The 16,434-nt window shown below is 39.7% G+C and overlaps 2 protein-coding genes across 6 annotated transcripts in view; both read right to left on the bottom strand.

Annotated features, from left to right (window-relative positions):
* The window catches only part of col12a1b (collagen, type XII, alpha 1b), a 143,457-nt gene extending 136,817 nt beyond the window's left edge, over nucleotides 1–6,640 (bottom strand). For all 5 annotated transcript variants that reach the window (XM_074616517.1, XM_074616512.1, XM_074616518.1 and 2 more), the window contains exons 1-3: nucleotides 6,444–6,640; nucleotides 5,566–5,678; nucleotides 657–773 (exon numbers count right to left, since the gene is read on the bottom strand). In XM_074616517.1, the coding sequence (XP_074472618.1) occupies nucleotides 657–773; nucleotides 5,566–5,641 (193 nt within the window). In that variant the 5' untranslated portion in view covers nucleotides 5,642–5,678; nucleotides 6,444–6,640. The remainder of the gene's footprint in view (nucleotides 1–656; nucleotides 774–5,565; nucleotides 5,679–6,443) is intronic.
* Nucleotides 6,641–11,788: 5,148 nt separating this feature from the next.
* On the bottom strand, nucleotides 11,789–15,872 carry cox7a2b (cytochrome c oxidase subunit 7A2b). Its single transcript, XM_074615719.1, has 4 exons — nucleotides 15,787–15,872; nucleotides 15,390–15,479; nucleotides 12,355–12,439; nucleotides 11,789–12,063 (listed from the first exon to the last, which is right to left on the bottom strand). Exons 1-4 carry the CDS (start codon nucleotides 15,802–15,804, stop codon nucleotides 12,005–12,007), a joined length of 252 nt encoding a protein of 83 aa, XP_074471820.1. The 5' UTR covers nucleotides 15,805–15,872; the 3' UTR covers nucleotides 11,789–12,004.
* Between the last annotated feature and the right edge of the window lie 562 nt (nucleotides 15,873–16,434).

Below are 16,434 nucleotides of genomic sequence, written 5' to 3'. Positions count from 1 at the left end.
TGCATCAGAATTGCGTTGCTAGGCAACAGCTTGGGCCCATGTTTACTTCCTCTCAGCTAATAACATTCACATACACTGCAACCAGGAATAAAGTGGGACACATTTAGATTGTTTACGTTTAAAATTATTTCAAGGGTCTAAATATTGTATATTCTTGACATCACGAATGTGCAGAAATCCTGACGGCTTGTTTCAAATGCAGAGTTTCTGAATACGGGCTGTGTGTATTTCCCTGTGGATTGAGTGTTTCGATACTTTCACAGTATTTATATAGGACTTAAGCCTGCTTTATAATAGAAAAACAGGAAAATCTCACTTTTTTATAATATGGGACCTTTAAGTGTTGATATGACTATTGTTTTTTGTTTTTTTTATCTCAAAACCATCTCAGCTGTTTAATGAACTATGAGGGATGTGACATCTACATTCCTGAGCTAAACTAATGCTGACAGTTTTCCATGGTAATGTTTTTCTTTATCCCACATTTTTTTTTTATCATTAGAGCTCCTGGTGCCAAACATGTGTCTGCAGAAATCTTCAGATAATTACGGGGAGTGTCGAGTCTTGCCGGGCAGACTGATGTCTTAGGGAGTTTACGACTCTTGTAATGTTAAAAGCACGGCAGGACATAACTCGCAGGTTTAATGAGCACCCACCTGTGTCTGAGGTCACTTGTATTCTGTAGCCCTGTATCCTCGACTGTGGTTTGCTCCAGATCATTTGCACCGTGTTCTCATTTAAAATCTTAAACCTCAAATCTGACGGAGGGTCGACTGTGGAGAGAAAAAAGGTAAACACAGTTAATCCTGCAGCTTTAGGAGGTGGATGTATTGTAAAGTGAGGTATAAAAAGGATTTCCCCAACAGTCAACACTTCAAGGGTGAAGCTTGACAAGTTCACTGTTGGAGCAAACAACACGAGACAAAAGCAAACTACAGATGTGAGAGGGAAGCCATTTCGGAGACAAAAAATGACCTCCGTTTGAGCTTGTGTGGCCGGCGGCCACAGTCAACAGCTCAAGCAACAACACATTGAGACAACAAACACAACACAACAACACAACAACACAACGCTACCTTCCTACGATTTAGAACATTCAAGAAGGAAACACAAACAGGGCGGGAAGATAAAAAACTTTGGTCAATTTTGGCCGTGACCGCGTATACGGAAGCAAAGAAAGTCCTTATTTGAATTTCAAGTTTTGAGCTTTCAAAAACTTTTTTTAGGCTTCAAAAAGAAAAAAGAAAATGGTTTCAAGATGCTCAGATTGAACTCGTCATTTTCAGATATGAAAAAGTAAAGTTAAGTCACTAAATTAAACTCAAATTTTGATTATTTTTGGAAATTCGAACAGAAGATTTGATGGAAAATTACAATTTCATCCACGCTACGAAAAAGAAGCAATCAATTAGCTTACGTTCTGTCAGACATATCAAAGAAAGCAACTTTTTTTTGACTTAACTTAAATTTTGAGATCCAAAAATGACCAGTTCAATCTTAGGAACTTAATATCGTTTTTAAAAATATATTTTCTGTTTAAATGTTGAAAGAAATCAAGTTTTTGAAAGCGCAAAACTTGAAAAATCTTCCTGGAAAATTCAAAGCACATCAATTTAAAACAATTGACATTTTAAAAATGGAATAGTTATGGCATCTCTTTGCTTCCATACAGGTCATTTTAAACAGACAACCAACACATTTTTGGTGATTTGTGTCCGGAAAAAAAAATAAGTTTCCCGCCAAACTAACTACAACATGGACCGGCTGACATCCTGCAGACTGTCCATGACCTCAATCCAACTCACGATGTTGAATTGACAAACGACAAAAACACACAAATCTAATGAAACTCTCCAGTATTGATTATACAATGGGTAAAGATCTGATCGACTACTTTCATCGTCTCCATTGCAAACCTCATAAAAGACGTACACGATGTCGCTGACGACACGTGTACGTCTTTTTTCTGTTCACGTTTCCCAGAAATCTGCACCAGAGGTTCTTAAACTACTTCAAATCCAGATCTTAAAAAAGATTTAATCGCAGAATCTTTCCTCTACTTTTGCTCCGGTTAAAACTCCCAGAATGCTTTTAGGATCTGCTATAATTTAAGAACCGCTGGTGTTTTGTGACGTTAACCAACAAACAAGATAAAAGTGCACATAAAGTTTAACTTGTGCTCACGGACATGGAGGATATCATGCATCACGTGTACATGAAAAGTTGTTTAAAACAACTTGAGGGGACGGACAAAAAGTTTCCATGTACACGAGGGACCACAGATTATTATTATTTGAATATTTTAAAATGATTTTCTTCAGGTTGGGGTTGAGAACGAGATCTACGAGTCCTACCTGATAAACTAGCTTGCTATATAATGCACAGATTTCTTTATGTTGCCTTATTGGCCAAAACTTGCTTGAATTAAAACATTTTAATCTTGATAAGAGCTTAAAATTAATAGAAAATAACGCAAATATCTCAAATTAAACACGTTAAAGTAGCTTAATGTCAAGTTTAGCTAAATAAACTAAGGCAAAATAATAATAATAATTATTGATTAAAGAAATCTTAGTTGACTAACACCAAAGCGACCGATTAACCGACTAATCGACAAAAGAAATCTTAACCGACTAATCGACTAAAGAAATCTTAAACGACTAATCGACTAAAGAAATCTTAAACGACTAATTGACTAAAGAAATCTTAAACGACTAATTGACTAAAGAAATCTTAAACGACTAATCTACTAAAGAAATCTTAAACGACTAATCGACTAAAGAAATATTAGCCGACTAGTCGACTAAAGAAATCTTAGTCGACTAATTGACTAAAGAAATATTAGCCGACTAGTCGACTAAAGAAATCTTAGTCGACTAATTGACTAAAGAAATATTAGCCGACTAGTCGACTAAAGAAATCTTAGTCGACTAATTGACTAAAGAAATATTAGCCGACTAGTCGACTAAAGAAATCTTAACCGACTAATTGACTAAAGAAATCTTAAACGACTAATCGACTAAAGAAATATTAGCTGACTAGTCGACTAAAGAGATCTTAGTCGACTAATTGACTAAAGAAATCTTAAACGACTAATCGACTAAAGAAATCTTAGCCGACTAATCGACTAAAGAAATATTAGCTGACTAGTCGACTAAAGAGATCTTAGTCGACTAATTGACTAAAGAAATCTTAAACGACTAATTGACTAAAGAAATCTTAAACGACTAATCGACTAAAGAAATCTTAAACGACTAATCGACTAAAGAAATCTTAGCCGACTAATCGACTAAAGAAATCTTAACCGACTAATCGACTAAAGAAATCTTAAACGACTAATCGACTAAAGAAATCTTAACCAACTAATCGATTAAAGAAATCTTAAACGACTAATCGACTAAAGAAATCTTAAACGACTAATCGACTAAAGAAATATTAGCCGACTAATCGACTAAAGAAATATTAGCCGACTAATCGACTAAAGAAATCTTAACCGACTAATCGACTAAAGAAATCTTAACCGACTAATCGACTAAAGAAATCTTAGCCGACTAATCGACTAAAGAAATATTAACCGACTAATCGACTAAAGAAATCTTAGCCGACTAATCGACTAAAGAAATATTAACCGACTAATCGACTAAAGAAATCTTAACCGACTAATCGACTAAAGAAATCTTAGTCGACTAATTGACTAAAGAAATCTTAGTCGACTAATTGACTAAAGAAATCAAAACGACCGATTGAAGAGGGGACAGCCCTAGATATTTTCAAGTTTTAAAGACTTTTCTCTCAAAAAACTAATTTGCTAAACAGTCCTAAACTGAAACATTATCTAACCTCTTCATATAACAAACAGGTGGAAACCGTGAGTTTAATTCTTAATCTTTTCATGCTGGAGGAACGTTAATCTAACGGTAATCTGAGCTCCAGAGTTTGAGCTCATTTTATTAAACCGTGCAGCTGCACAGATTCTCCTGAAGTTCTGCAGAAACACACAAAGTAAAGTAAAATTACTCAAAGAAACAAAACTCAAACAGTAAACATAACGTATAATCTAGCTAGAGATTAAAGATTACGGCATTTAAGTGTTTTTTTTCTAGACCGCCAACCAGTGCATCTGTTAGTGTGGGAGTGAAGAATATCATTGTAAAATATTGTCGTGAAGCCAAGACTCGAGGTCGAGGCTTGACCGGGAGGGTGACAGGACGTCAAAAATGGAGGAACCACCAACCTGGTGAGTCAATTCGTCAAGTCAGCGGGCTGCTGCTTCTGTTTCCAAATGGACAAAAACTACCCAGAAATACTCTTAAACCAGAGACACACACTTGTACAAACACACACATTAGGAGCTTTTCTCTGGAAGCTTTTGGCTTCTGCTCTAAACTGCTTTTATTCTGTAATTTGTCCACCTGAAGTGTGACAGTTTAGAGCAGAGGCCTTCCTGTTCCTGAGTCTCTTCAAGGTGTTCGAGGCTTTAACTCCGGCCCCAACACGTCAAACTATTCCACACGTTAGAATATATACGACCCCCATTACGATGACTTCTGGAGAGGCAGCGAGGGGCCCCTTCTGGGACATGAAAAGGGGGTCACAGGAGGTCAGATTCTCCTCCTCCTCCTCCTCCTGGAGATTTGATGAGTTTTTACTGCACTTTTTTTTTTTTTCTTTATTCTGAGAGAAAATCCAGAGGCACAGAGGAGCAGATTTTCTCCTCTTCCCAACCTCTGAAACCTCTGGAAAATAATGTGAAACTCATATTTTGTCTTTCCGTTCCATCAGGAGAGAAGACGTAGGGAGGAAACTTGGCTTTGTGCCGTCTTGGTTTTTCTTTTCTTTTTTGAAACTGGAGAAATGTAGGCTACAGTAATAGATAGTAGATTTAAAGCAAGGGCCCCTCCTGGTGTAAAACAGATCAAACTACATCTGGAAAGATGCCCCACTTAACCCAAAAGACAGACATTTATTTCAGCTCTACAGCCTCACATGGGAGGATAAAATACTTGTTCTCGTTTCTTTTAGTTTTTAAGATACATTACTGTCCTTCAAGACTGATAGATGTAAATCAGTGGCATAAAATTAGCACCAGACGGCTGACTTTTCTTTTACTTTAAAGGATTTAACTAAAATAATTAAACATATTTTCCTATATTTTATTGTACTTTTAAATCTCCGCTACATCGCTGCTCTAAACAAGTTACACTCGTGGCTAGAAAACCACTTCCCGAGTGCTTCTGGTTTGGACAAAAAAAACAACTCCTATCCATAAATTCAAACCAGATATTTGAAGCTGAGTCTGTTTTTCTCTTCAAGAGGAAATATTGGGAATTCCTGCTAGAAACTGGAGTTATTGGATCAGAGGGGGGAAAAGAAAATCAATCATCAATCAAAAGGTTAAACTGAGGCTGAAATCAGTTCAAACAAATCAATTCAAACACATTGTCTTTCTCTGTGTGATGTTTTTATTCAGACTATACAGGAAAAGGCAGAGGTGAGAGGAGTTGAAGTGAGATGTGTTGGATGACAGAAAGATGGAGGATGAGGATGGAGGAAGAGCGGCTTTACCTTGATCCTGGGCCTGAGAGGAGGACAGCAGCAGTGCCAGGAGGGCAGCAGCCACCAGAGACAGCCTGCTCTTCATCTTCAGCTCCTTCTGGCTCAGCAGCACATGAATGAAGCTGCAGAGAGGAACCAAGCAGGCGGTTAGAAGAGCTTTTTAACATCAGCCCCACAGCAGCCTCAGGGCTTCACAAGACCTTTAAGCAACCTGAACTTCAAACCTCCATCACCTGTCTCATGCAAATCATTTACATCTACATCTAGCATCAATGCTTAAAATCCACAAGAAAATGTAGCTTTCAGGGCAGGAATATTTCTCATATTTCCACAATCCTTGAGCTCTTAAAAACTGCTCCCAGACAGCCAAAGAAAATTACATGACAGACTTTATATGTATGAATGAATAAAGTCCAAAAATCCACAATTTAACAGCCAATAAAACCGATTCAATATCATGGAAAACCTGTTGCTCACAAAGCCAAATCTGTCTCTTCTCTCTTTCTGTGTTAGATTCCGTTTACTTTCTTCTTAAAACAGCTTAAATTTTGGTGCAAATCGTCCAATTTAGTATCTAATATCTCTGCTGATGAGATATAGTCGCTCTAAAGGAGAGAAAATCTTCCCAAAGTTCAGAATACCCGAGCATCAAATTCTGGCACCGCGCGTAATTACGCATCGCAGTGCCAAAGAATGAGTCCACGTTTCTTGGAATATCCAGATTGAAATTGGATGGTAACTGGAATATTAGAGGTAATAACGTCTGGAAGTATAACACAGCCTTTAAAACTGCAAGAAATTATTTAATCTAAGTGTCATAAAATCAACTGGAACTCAAATAATTCACCTGGAAATTAGAAATAAAAAATAAATCATGCAGGACTGACCTATAGAGGAGACTGTCGAATTTCTTTGGTTTGGTTCAAGAAATTAAAAATAAAAAAAAAGGTTTAAGTCTCTGTGAGAAGAAGGGTTTGTGAGGTGGTCCGGTGTTGAAGTCAGAGTCAGAGAAGCTCAGAGGGCTTTTTGGTTCCCAGACGCGTCGGAGAGCCTCTTTCCAAGTGGGAAGACTCTCCACACAATCTGCTACTTAACAGGGGAGGTGCTCCCAGATCTGCCTGCCTCTTACGACATCCAGCCGGCTAGAAAAAATGATGTGTAACCTCTAAAAAGTGCTTGGAGACGAACACACACACACAGTCGGAAACTTTTACATAGTTTGCAGCATTCCTTTCCGGTGATGGAGGAGCTTCTGTGCGTCTCAGCCACAAGGAGACAGCAGAGAGAGGAGGGGGAAACTGACTGAGGCTTTTACCCCCTTTCTCATTTCGTGAATCAATGGGAAAATATTACACAGTCTGGTAAACTAAACCCCCCCAAGTCAGTCTTTCCCCTTTTTAATGAATCATTCCGGTTTTCAGGGACGGAACAGAAGTTTCTGGGGTCCTCAGCAGGATCTGATAAAGAAGCAACAGCTGCACAAACTACGACTTTAAAAAAGCAAAAGGATGTCAGATATATAAAGCATTTGTCCAAAGTCATAGTGCTTTGTAATAGCTCCCCCAAAATTTGGTATGGGGCTTCAAGTATTTCTCAGAATCCCACTTAGTGATAGTTACAACACCAAAACTTGTTATAGTTTCCAACAAATTTTAGTGGGAAAACCTTCAAAATGTGTTGGTTGTCATTAATCAATAATTTGTTAAAGTGCATGAAAATCTCCAGATTCGGAGCATGTAAAACCCCTAAAATCTCTAGTCTCAATAGTGCCCCGAAAATGTGGTGATTGTAATAATCCCAAAACCGGTTCTAGCGCCCCCAAAGTCCCAAACATGGTACTGCAGCAAATACTTCTGTCACAAGCCCGGTGGTGACATCCCAGGGCGTCAAATACTGAGAGAGAGGGGGGATCAGCGGAGGGGAAACTGACTGAGGCTTTTACCCCCTTTTTCATTGCGTGAATCAAAGGGAAAATATTACACAGTCTGGTAAACTAAACCCCCCCAAGTCAGTCTTTCCCTTTTTAATGAATCAATTTGGAGCAGATTTAAGTATGCTGAAGTTACAGCAACTTCGCCACCACGCTACGGTCAGGTCGTTCAGTGAAAACTCACCTTTTGAATAACTTTTCATCCTGAAGGTCTTAAAGGGACTATTTGTAACTTTCAGAATGTCTTGTTAACAGCGACACCTGTGGCCGTGAAGTCAACTAAAGTCAGTGTCGGGCTCGCGCTTGCTCGCTCTAAATATACCTGAACGAGCATCGCTGAACACAGTGAGGAGACACACGTCAGCTAAAACCACAATATCACTCTATATTCCAGCTGCTTGGCAGTAATGTTAGCTGACTAGACGAAGGTCTCTCCATGAATCAATGCTGATCCTAGTGTTGGCTTTTCGTTTCCTGCTTCTAGCCTCCGTGGCTGAAGCAGGAAGAGAAACGTTATCGCCTCCCGACTGCGCCCACAGGGAGACGATAACGTTTCTCTCTGCGGAGCCCCGTCACTTCACAAGACACGGGAAACCTCTGTTGGTCTGGAGGAGCTGCAGCAGTTATTTCTGCACAAACGTCCACTGTACATTCACTAGATATTCTCAGAGCTAAACTAACTCTTCTGCAGTGTGGAGTGAGCGCGCATGCTCGTCTAGAGGTGGAGCGAGACAGCGAGAACGCTCGCGGTGTGTAAGTGAAGGCAAGCAGTCAGCGGAGCAGTGACTCCGGCACCACACGAGCGCGCATGGGATCCCGACCAGGTACATCTATACGCTTAAAAAGTTACAAACAGTCCCTTTAAGATGGTCCTGACCAAATTTCAAGTCGATCTGATTAAATCTGTAGGAGGAGTTCGTTATAGTACACGACCTATAAAACGCAAAAAAAATCGCACATTGATTTCAAAATGGCTGACTTCCTGTTGAGTTTTGGGCATACCTCCAAGAGGCTTTTTTGTGCGTCTCCACATGTTACATCTGTCTGCCAAACTTCATACATGTAGGTGAAACCGTAGCGAGGGGCTCAATTTTTCCAACTTTCTAGGGGGCGTTAGCGAGCCAGTTTGCAACACCCGAGCTTGAGACCCTTAAAATATCAAATTTTTCACCGCATAAGATAAGTGTGCCAAGTTTAACAACTTTTTGAGCATGCTAAGGTTGTCAAAAAGGCGATTCATTTGGGAGAAAAAGAAAAAGAAGAATTCCTACAGTTTCAATAGAGCCTTCGCTGGTTCGACGCTGTCGCTGCTCGGGCTTTAATAATTAATAATTAATGTGTAGCGTCTGTTATTAGTCATCAAATTTGTCAGAATCTTGTTATACCACTATTTGGCTCAAAATCATAAAGTTTAAATAGTTAAATTATGACCCTCAGAAGACTCTGGTTATAAATGAAACATCAGGTTAATGTCGACATCGGATGAGATCATTATCGGTTCTCAGCAGCGTCCAGTCAGAGACGTTGTGTGTTCGCTGACACAGCAGATTCCTGAGTGCTGATAAGTGTTTTTTATTTCTGAGTAGAGAGCCGAGCTGCAGCTTCATCTGGTGACTCTAAAGTGTTAAATGATGTGTGGTGGGTGTGGACTGATAGTGGAACAGGCCCGAGGCTGTCTGCTTCTACGCTCTGAGATAAATTAAAACAGACAACGGAGAAGAACCACCCAAGACAACAACTATACATGAACATCAAGTATGTGCCAAATGGAGCGTTTTATATTCTGAGTTCATGAGGTTTAGTGGTTATAAAAGGCATTTATCTCTGAACACTAACTATTCAGACTCTCAGCTGATTTCTTTGTGAACGTCGCCCTCTAGTGACGGAAACGGATCATTCAGACAGGAGAAGTTGGTGTTTTTTTGTTTTTGTAGAGATTATGAAACATTTACTTGATGCAATGATGCATCAAAAATGATTGCACTCGTGGTTTGGCACCAAGTGAATACTGTGTAACAAGACTAGAACAATGTTGCATTACTTCAAGATTCAAGAGTTTTATTTGCCATTTGCACCAACAGTACATTGTAATTCTGATCAGTTTACACCAAGTCAAATTTAAGAAAGGGAAAAAAAGGTAGAAAAGGCACAAGGTAATTACAGTACAAAATAATTAGCACTTTCAACTCAACACTATAAATAAATAAATTATTAAAATATAAAACACCCTCAGTGTAGTCAATAAATAAACTAAACTACCCTCTGCATAGTAACGATACCCCCACAATACAAATAAACACTATATATATATATGCTCCATGACCATGTTAAAAGAACATCTAACTCTCAAAAATATTTAAAAAAATAAATAATTAATATATTTCAGACAGTTACACAGTGGAAGGCAGCATGCTGCACAGCATTACAGTCCATTCAGTTCAGGTGTGCTGTGTGTCAGTAATGGTATGGAGGTGAGGTGAGGGGGATTTGTGTCCCTCTTTAATGTCCTTTGCCACCAGTTTGATTGTAGCTGGTAGAAGCTGTTGTGAAAGCGTGCTCTGTGAGTGGAGATGCTCTCTGGCCTGTGGTGCCTCAGGTTGTGTCCTGATTCCCTCCACCTGAACAGAGGGTGAGCTGGGTGGTGTCTGTCCCTCAGGATGCTCTGTGCCCTCCTCCTGCAGCGCTTGGTGTATATCGTGTCCATGGAGGGGAGGTTAGAGCCAATGATTCTTTCTCCAGTTTTTATGACTCGCTGCAGCGATTACTTGCTTAATTTATCATGATAAAACCAAAACTGATACTAAAGAGAACAGGATTAAGTTTAATAACACTAGGGCTGTTTAATGGCAAGAATAAGGCGATACGAATTATGATACAAAGGTTACAATTCAATATATGAAGGTATATGGCAATTTTTTCAATTTTAGGAAAACTGTCATAGTAAAGAACACACCAGCATATACATAAAATTAAAAAAACAAAACCTTTTTTATGCATAGTGGGATCTGCATTTGCATTTATCACAGTCCCTGTAACATCATCAGCACTACTTTGAGAGAACACACACTGAGGACGCATCTCTTTGCAAATGAAATAAAGTATTGACTGAGATTATCTTTGCATGTAAACTATTAATTAAAAGTATTTTTGAGAATCAATACAGTATTACAAAACATATCGCAATTCTTGATATTTTCTTACACCCCTAAATAACACTACATCTGTCTATGAAGGTTTATGTGATGTGACATTTTAACATCATTTTGTCCTTTAATTCAGAAGCTGTAGTGGCTTGAAGAGCGCCCGCAAACTGGGGAAACTCCAAGATTGTTAAGGTTCTAGGCATTGATCTCTAACGGTTATGGTTAGGATAGGTCGTCGAGCAGCAGATCTCGGATCAGATTTCACAATTTGCAGGCGTCCTTCTAGACACGACCTCCAGAAGTACACTATGCATACATAGCTACAGTGCCATAGTGAGGACTTTAGAAATACCGTGGCCTTTCTGTGGCAATACAGTTCAACACCGATGATAACGTTGAACAAGACCTCTCTGAAACAGTTTCAACACAAACTGAACATTATAACATTCCTAAAGGGAGGATTTGTTGCATGACTTGTATTAAACTGCATTAGTTTTAGATAGGTGTACCTAATAAACTGGCAACTGAGTATGATTCTGGTGGACAAACACTACCTGTATTATAGTTTAAATTAATTTTAAATTAGTTTTTTCAGTCAAATTTAAGATATTGACTCTCAAACTGTGAATCAGCCTTCAAAATGCACCATGTTTAGTTTGTGAACTGCAGTCATACACATCATTTTGGCTTGTTTAATAAACAGAACAGTTTTCCTAAGGACTACTTCTTCTGCAGAAAGTAGTTCCAGTAAAAACTGTTGGTGTTTTCTGATGAAAACCACAAACTAGATTTATATTCACCGCTGTAGTCTTGAAGTGGAGAAAGAAATTGCAGAGAAATCCTCAAATCCGTTATAACTCTAATAATCATATTTCTGTATTATTTCTGATTGCTGTAGTTTTCAGTGGAGACTTTGTTCTGAAGAAATAGTCCCGTTGAAGTTGAGTTCTGGATTATTGAACATAAACTAGTTTTTCAAATGCAGTACAAGATGTTTCCCTTTAAAACTCTGTTAAATCAATAAAGTTGTTTGTGTTCAAACCACAGAAAAACATCCTGTGGTTTGACCCTCTTCCATATAACTGTAATTATTGTATTTATGCTGGAAAACTACATTTAAAACACGTAAACAAACAAAGTGATCAGAGAAAAACCCACGTTTTGGTCATGAGAGGTATTTTTTTTATTGATCCTCAGGTTATCACAGAGTGCAAGAAATAAATATTGATCCCATGAACATAAAACAACATCCCATCATGACGGGAAACAGAGCCCGGCACAGACGGAGGATTAGCATCTAGGTTTTTTTACACAATATAGAGCGGCTGGCCGGTGGTTTTAAAATGTAAGTAGGTAAACAGCTGTAGCGGTGGAGTTAGCCTTTCTTCTGAGGGAACGCCGCCTTCACCAGTTCATACACAACATACCCGGCTCCTGAAACAGGGAAACAGGGAAACAGGTTAGAAGGATTAGAAGCACCGGATGTTGTACACGGAGGATAAAATATGTGCAGCTCAAACACAGAAAATCATTTTATCACATCTTTAGAACAGTTTCTTTAAACGCTTGTTGATTACAAATAACTGAGCGTTTCTTTTTTCTTTTCATATAGATTTATGTAGCATCCTAATATGGAGGACAGAACCTGCCAAAATCAAAAATAAATCAATTAATAAATAAATAAATGACTCGATAAATAAATAAATACACAACATAAATACATACCCAGGATGGTGAGGGCCATCGTTGTTCTGTACAGCAGAGCGTCGACGCTGCCTCCTTTTAAATGAATCGGCATCCCGTTGTCCTCCTGCAGGAGAGAAACATGACGGGAAAGTTAGAACAGCAACACATGGCACTTAATAAGCACTGAGAAGTCTGTTTGAGCCGCGTTGTTTCCTATTTAAAATGATGACACACTTTAGGAAAGTCAGAGGTTTATGGGTAAAAAAGCAATCAGTTCTTCTTCTCTGCTCTAAAACAGTAGTAGCCAGTGGCAGCCGTGAGACCTCCAGGGCGACAGCACAGTGAAGGCTACTGTTTTGGAGCGGCGAAGAAGAAGAATTGATTTCCGGTTAAACAAGTAAATAAATTACGGTATCTGATCGGTGCATAGACTGGCGTACTCGCCACCCGATACTGAATTTTGGGCAGTATCAGACGCATTTCTGATTCTGGTATCGGAACAACTCTACTATATAAAGTTAATTGGAATTGAAATGATATTTTGACAATAAAATGTTGTGATACTCCTTTACTTTAAAATACATACGACTGGCCATGAGTACAAGTCTGAGTATCAAACGTATTGAACTTATTCTAACTGCTACAGCACTCACAATACTCTCTTAAAAACGACTAGACTGACCTTTTGGAAATGTGTATCCTTTAACAGCAGCAGCACAACCACTAGAGATTTCATGCAAGCTGGATTCAATCATAGCAGAGGCTCTTAATGACGTTATAAAAAAGCATATTTTAACGGTCACCACGAGCATCAGAGAGCAAACCAGCCCTAAAACTAGTTTGTTTAGTCTACGACACACTTTGGAAGCAGTTAAATCATCTAAACGTTATTTATTTTAACACAAGCAGTGAAGACATTTGGCTGCCTGAGAGCTGTGAAAGCAGCATCACAAACTCCGCAGCATTTCTCAACACCAGTTCAGACAATCATTAAGAGACAATGACTACAGATGAGCTCATTAATTACTGTATTCAGGGACTAATTCACTGCAGGGCAAACACACAGTATAACGTGCATAATTAGTACTCAGTTAGGCTGTTCAACATACGGGTCACTTATCTTTGGAGCTAAAACGATTTCAGGGCTTCAAGAGAAGAACCACTGCTAAAGAAATGACAACATTTCACCATTCAGCATGAGTAATATAGAAATCATGTACAGTATATCTCTCTCAGCAGCTTTGAACCACTTCCTGTCTGGAGAAGGACACCATGAAGGGGCAGAAACTGAGTCATCAATAGTCAAACTTACAAGAAACAGTTGTAGGGTAGTTATTATTCCTGTGTTTGATTTAATGCAACATATTTTCAAGGTGTGGTCTTTGCTGCCAAGGAAAGAATTTGCTATTTGACCTCATCAAAGGAAAAAGTCATTATAGGTCTGCTTTCAGTCTTTCAATATGCTTAATTTGTGTTCTTATTTATTCCCTGTGGTTTTGAAGACGTCTCAAGACGACTTTGAAGTCATTGATTTGCATTTTCAGGGGCTAAAAGCTGCAACATTTCTCATAACTCTTAAATTCATTAGACTAAGTCTTCATCATTCTGTGGCAGCGGTGGACAGTTTCTAAAGTTTGGTCCTGAAAAATATGGGATTAATAGTTATTTGGTGAATTCCACACTGTGTGGAAAAAAATGAAGAACTACCCCAGTTCACTTTCATTAAATCTTCAGAGCATCATCAAACTATGTATTTAATATACAAGTGTGTCTCCTCTCTTAGGCAGTGGTGGAGGAAGAATTCAGATCCTTTACTTCAGTTGAAGGCACTGTTTGTAAGAATCAAAAATGTTGATGTCATGTCTATGTTGCTGGCGCTTGTGCTCGCTCTACATAGACATGAAGGAGCATCGCTCAACACAGTGAGGAGACACACGTCAGCTAAAACCACAATATCACTCTATATTTCAGCTGCTTGGCAGTAATGTTAGCTGACCAGACCAAGGTCTCTCCATGAATCAATGCTGATCCTAGTGTTGGCTTTTCCTGCCTCAGCCTCCCGACCGCGGCCGGAGGGAACGGGGGAGACGCCGGAGTTTTGGTCGGAGACGATAATGTTTCTCTCTGCGGAGCCCCGTCACTTCACAAGACACGGGAAACCTCTGTTGGTCTGGAGGAGCTGCAGCAGTTATTTCTGCACAAACGTCCACTGAACATTCACTAGATATTCTCAGAGCTAAACTAACTCTTCTGCAGTGTGGAGTGAGCAGCATGCACGTGAGAGGTGGAGCGAGCTGTGAGTGAAGGAAGGCAGAGGAGCAGAGTACAGCAGAGACTCAGAGGCCCCCAAACGCGAGCATGCATACGCGTGTGGCTCCGCTGTTCAGACTCAGACTCAGACTCCAACACAAACTCCAGTGAAGCACCAAAACCTCTTGGTTGTATCTAGTGAAGCTGTTAAACAGTGTTGGCCGCGGTCGGAGGACGCGGGGGAGACCGTAGCTTTGGTCTCCAGGACCGGAGTCTCTGCTCCTCTGCTCCTCTGCTCCTCTGCCTGCCTTCACTCACACACCGCGCTCCTTCTCTCTCGCTCCACCTCTCACGTGCATGCTGCTCACTCCACACTGCAGAAGAGTTAGTGTAGCTCTGAGAATATCTAGTGAATGTTCAGTGGACGTTTGTGCAGAAATAACTGCTGCAGCTCCTCCAGACCAACAGAGGTTTCCCGTGTCTTGTGAAGTGACGGGGCTCCGCAGAGAGAAACATTATCGTCTCCGACCAAAACTCCGATGTCTCCCCTGTTCCCTCCGGCCGCGGTCGGGAGGCTGAGGCAGGAAAAGCCAACACTAGGATCAGCATTGATTCATGGAGAGACCTTGGTCTGGTCAGCTAACATTACTGCCAAGCAGCTGGAATATAGAGTGATATTGTGGTTTTAGCTGACGTGTGTCTCCTCACTGTGTTGAGTGATGCTCCTTCATGTCTATGCAGAGCCTCAGGTGTTGCTGTTAACACATTCTGATTCTTACCAACAGCCCCTTTGAGGTGTGTTTCAGTAGTTTAGTGTGGTTTACCTGGAACATCTTCTGTTTCTGGGGGACCTTGTTGTCGACCCGCCGGCGGGCCGAGGTGCAGATGCTCCTCCTCACCAGCTGCTGGAGACCCTGGAGACAGCAGGAGACCAGCAGAGTCATCACACACAGCAGGACCAGGACTAAACACACTGACCCGTTCAACAGCTGTGATGTTAGATATGTTAGATATGATAAACCGGTAAAGCGGGAGATGCTCGTGGAGCTAGCACAGAAGCTAAGCTAAGCTAACTCGTCCTGCTTTGACCCCTGATCGCTTCAGCAGCTAAATGTCGCCGCGCTTCGTCTTTCCTCACATTCCCACCTCCTGTATCTGCCTGATTAGTTCAATAACATGTCTACAAGGTAAACGTGATGTTAAAGTAGAGAATAAACTCACAAACACGTGTCTGTTCATCTTTATAATCCGTTAGCCGTTAGCCGTTAGCCTCTCTGACTCACAAGGACACACGAACACCACTTCCGCTTCTGCTGCTTCTTCTACTCGGGTATTAACGGCAGGCTGTGTTCATCCTGCTCGCTCTGCTGCCCCCACCAGTCTACAACACGAACTACATCCTCTATATTTTGCTCTATTCTTATCTTTTACATGCTTTATTGTTCTCATGTGTTCTTTTGTAAATATCTTTTGAATTCCCTTTCTTTATTTTCCTATATTTTTGTTTTATTTTTAAATTTCATCCTGTTTTTTGGCTACTCTATCATGTGAATTTATTAATAATAATAATAATAAATTGGACTTATATAGCGAATCTATTGCAATTAATATAGTCCATTTTCTGGACATTCTTGTTTTGAGTGTTTTATTTATTTTTTTCTTTACAATTTTATGCTATTATATATGAATGAAAAATGCTGTACTTCATGGTGGTAAAAATACATAATTTTATCCCTGGTGTTAATTCATAGGCACATCTCCCCCCTCCCTTATATATATAAATATATATATAAATATAAATAAATAAATATATATGTGTGTGTGTGTGATGTATTTGGTCTTTAATAAATATCTTTAATAAATATCTTT

Source organism: Sebastes fasciatus, chromosome 18 (assembly GCF_043250625.1).
Source record: "Sebastes fasciatus isolate fSebFas1 chromosome 18, fSebFas1.pri, whole genome shotgun sequence".
NCBI classification, from domain to species: domain Eukaryota; kingdom Metazoa; phylum Chordata; class Actinopteri; order Perciformes; family Sebastidae; genus Sebastes; species Sebastes fasciatus.
The sequence above is the reverse complement of the archived record's forward strand: the minus strand, read 5'-3'. Positions and strand labels throughout refer to the sequence as shown.

What these genes read in the sequence shown, in the direction of transcription:
- cox7a2b (XM_074615719.1), bottom strand. An exon ending in AGAAACAGAAGATGTTCCAG is followed by an intron (nt 12,440 to 15,389) that starts GTAAACCACACT and finishes TCTCTCCTGCAG; the next exon opens with GAGGACAACGGGATGCCGAT. An exon ending in GATGGCCCTCACCATCCTGG is followed by an intron (nt 12,064 to 12,354) that starts GTATGTATTTAT and finishes TCCCTGTTTCAG; the next exon opens with GAGCCGGGTATGTTGTGTAT.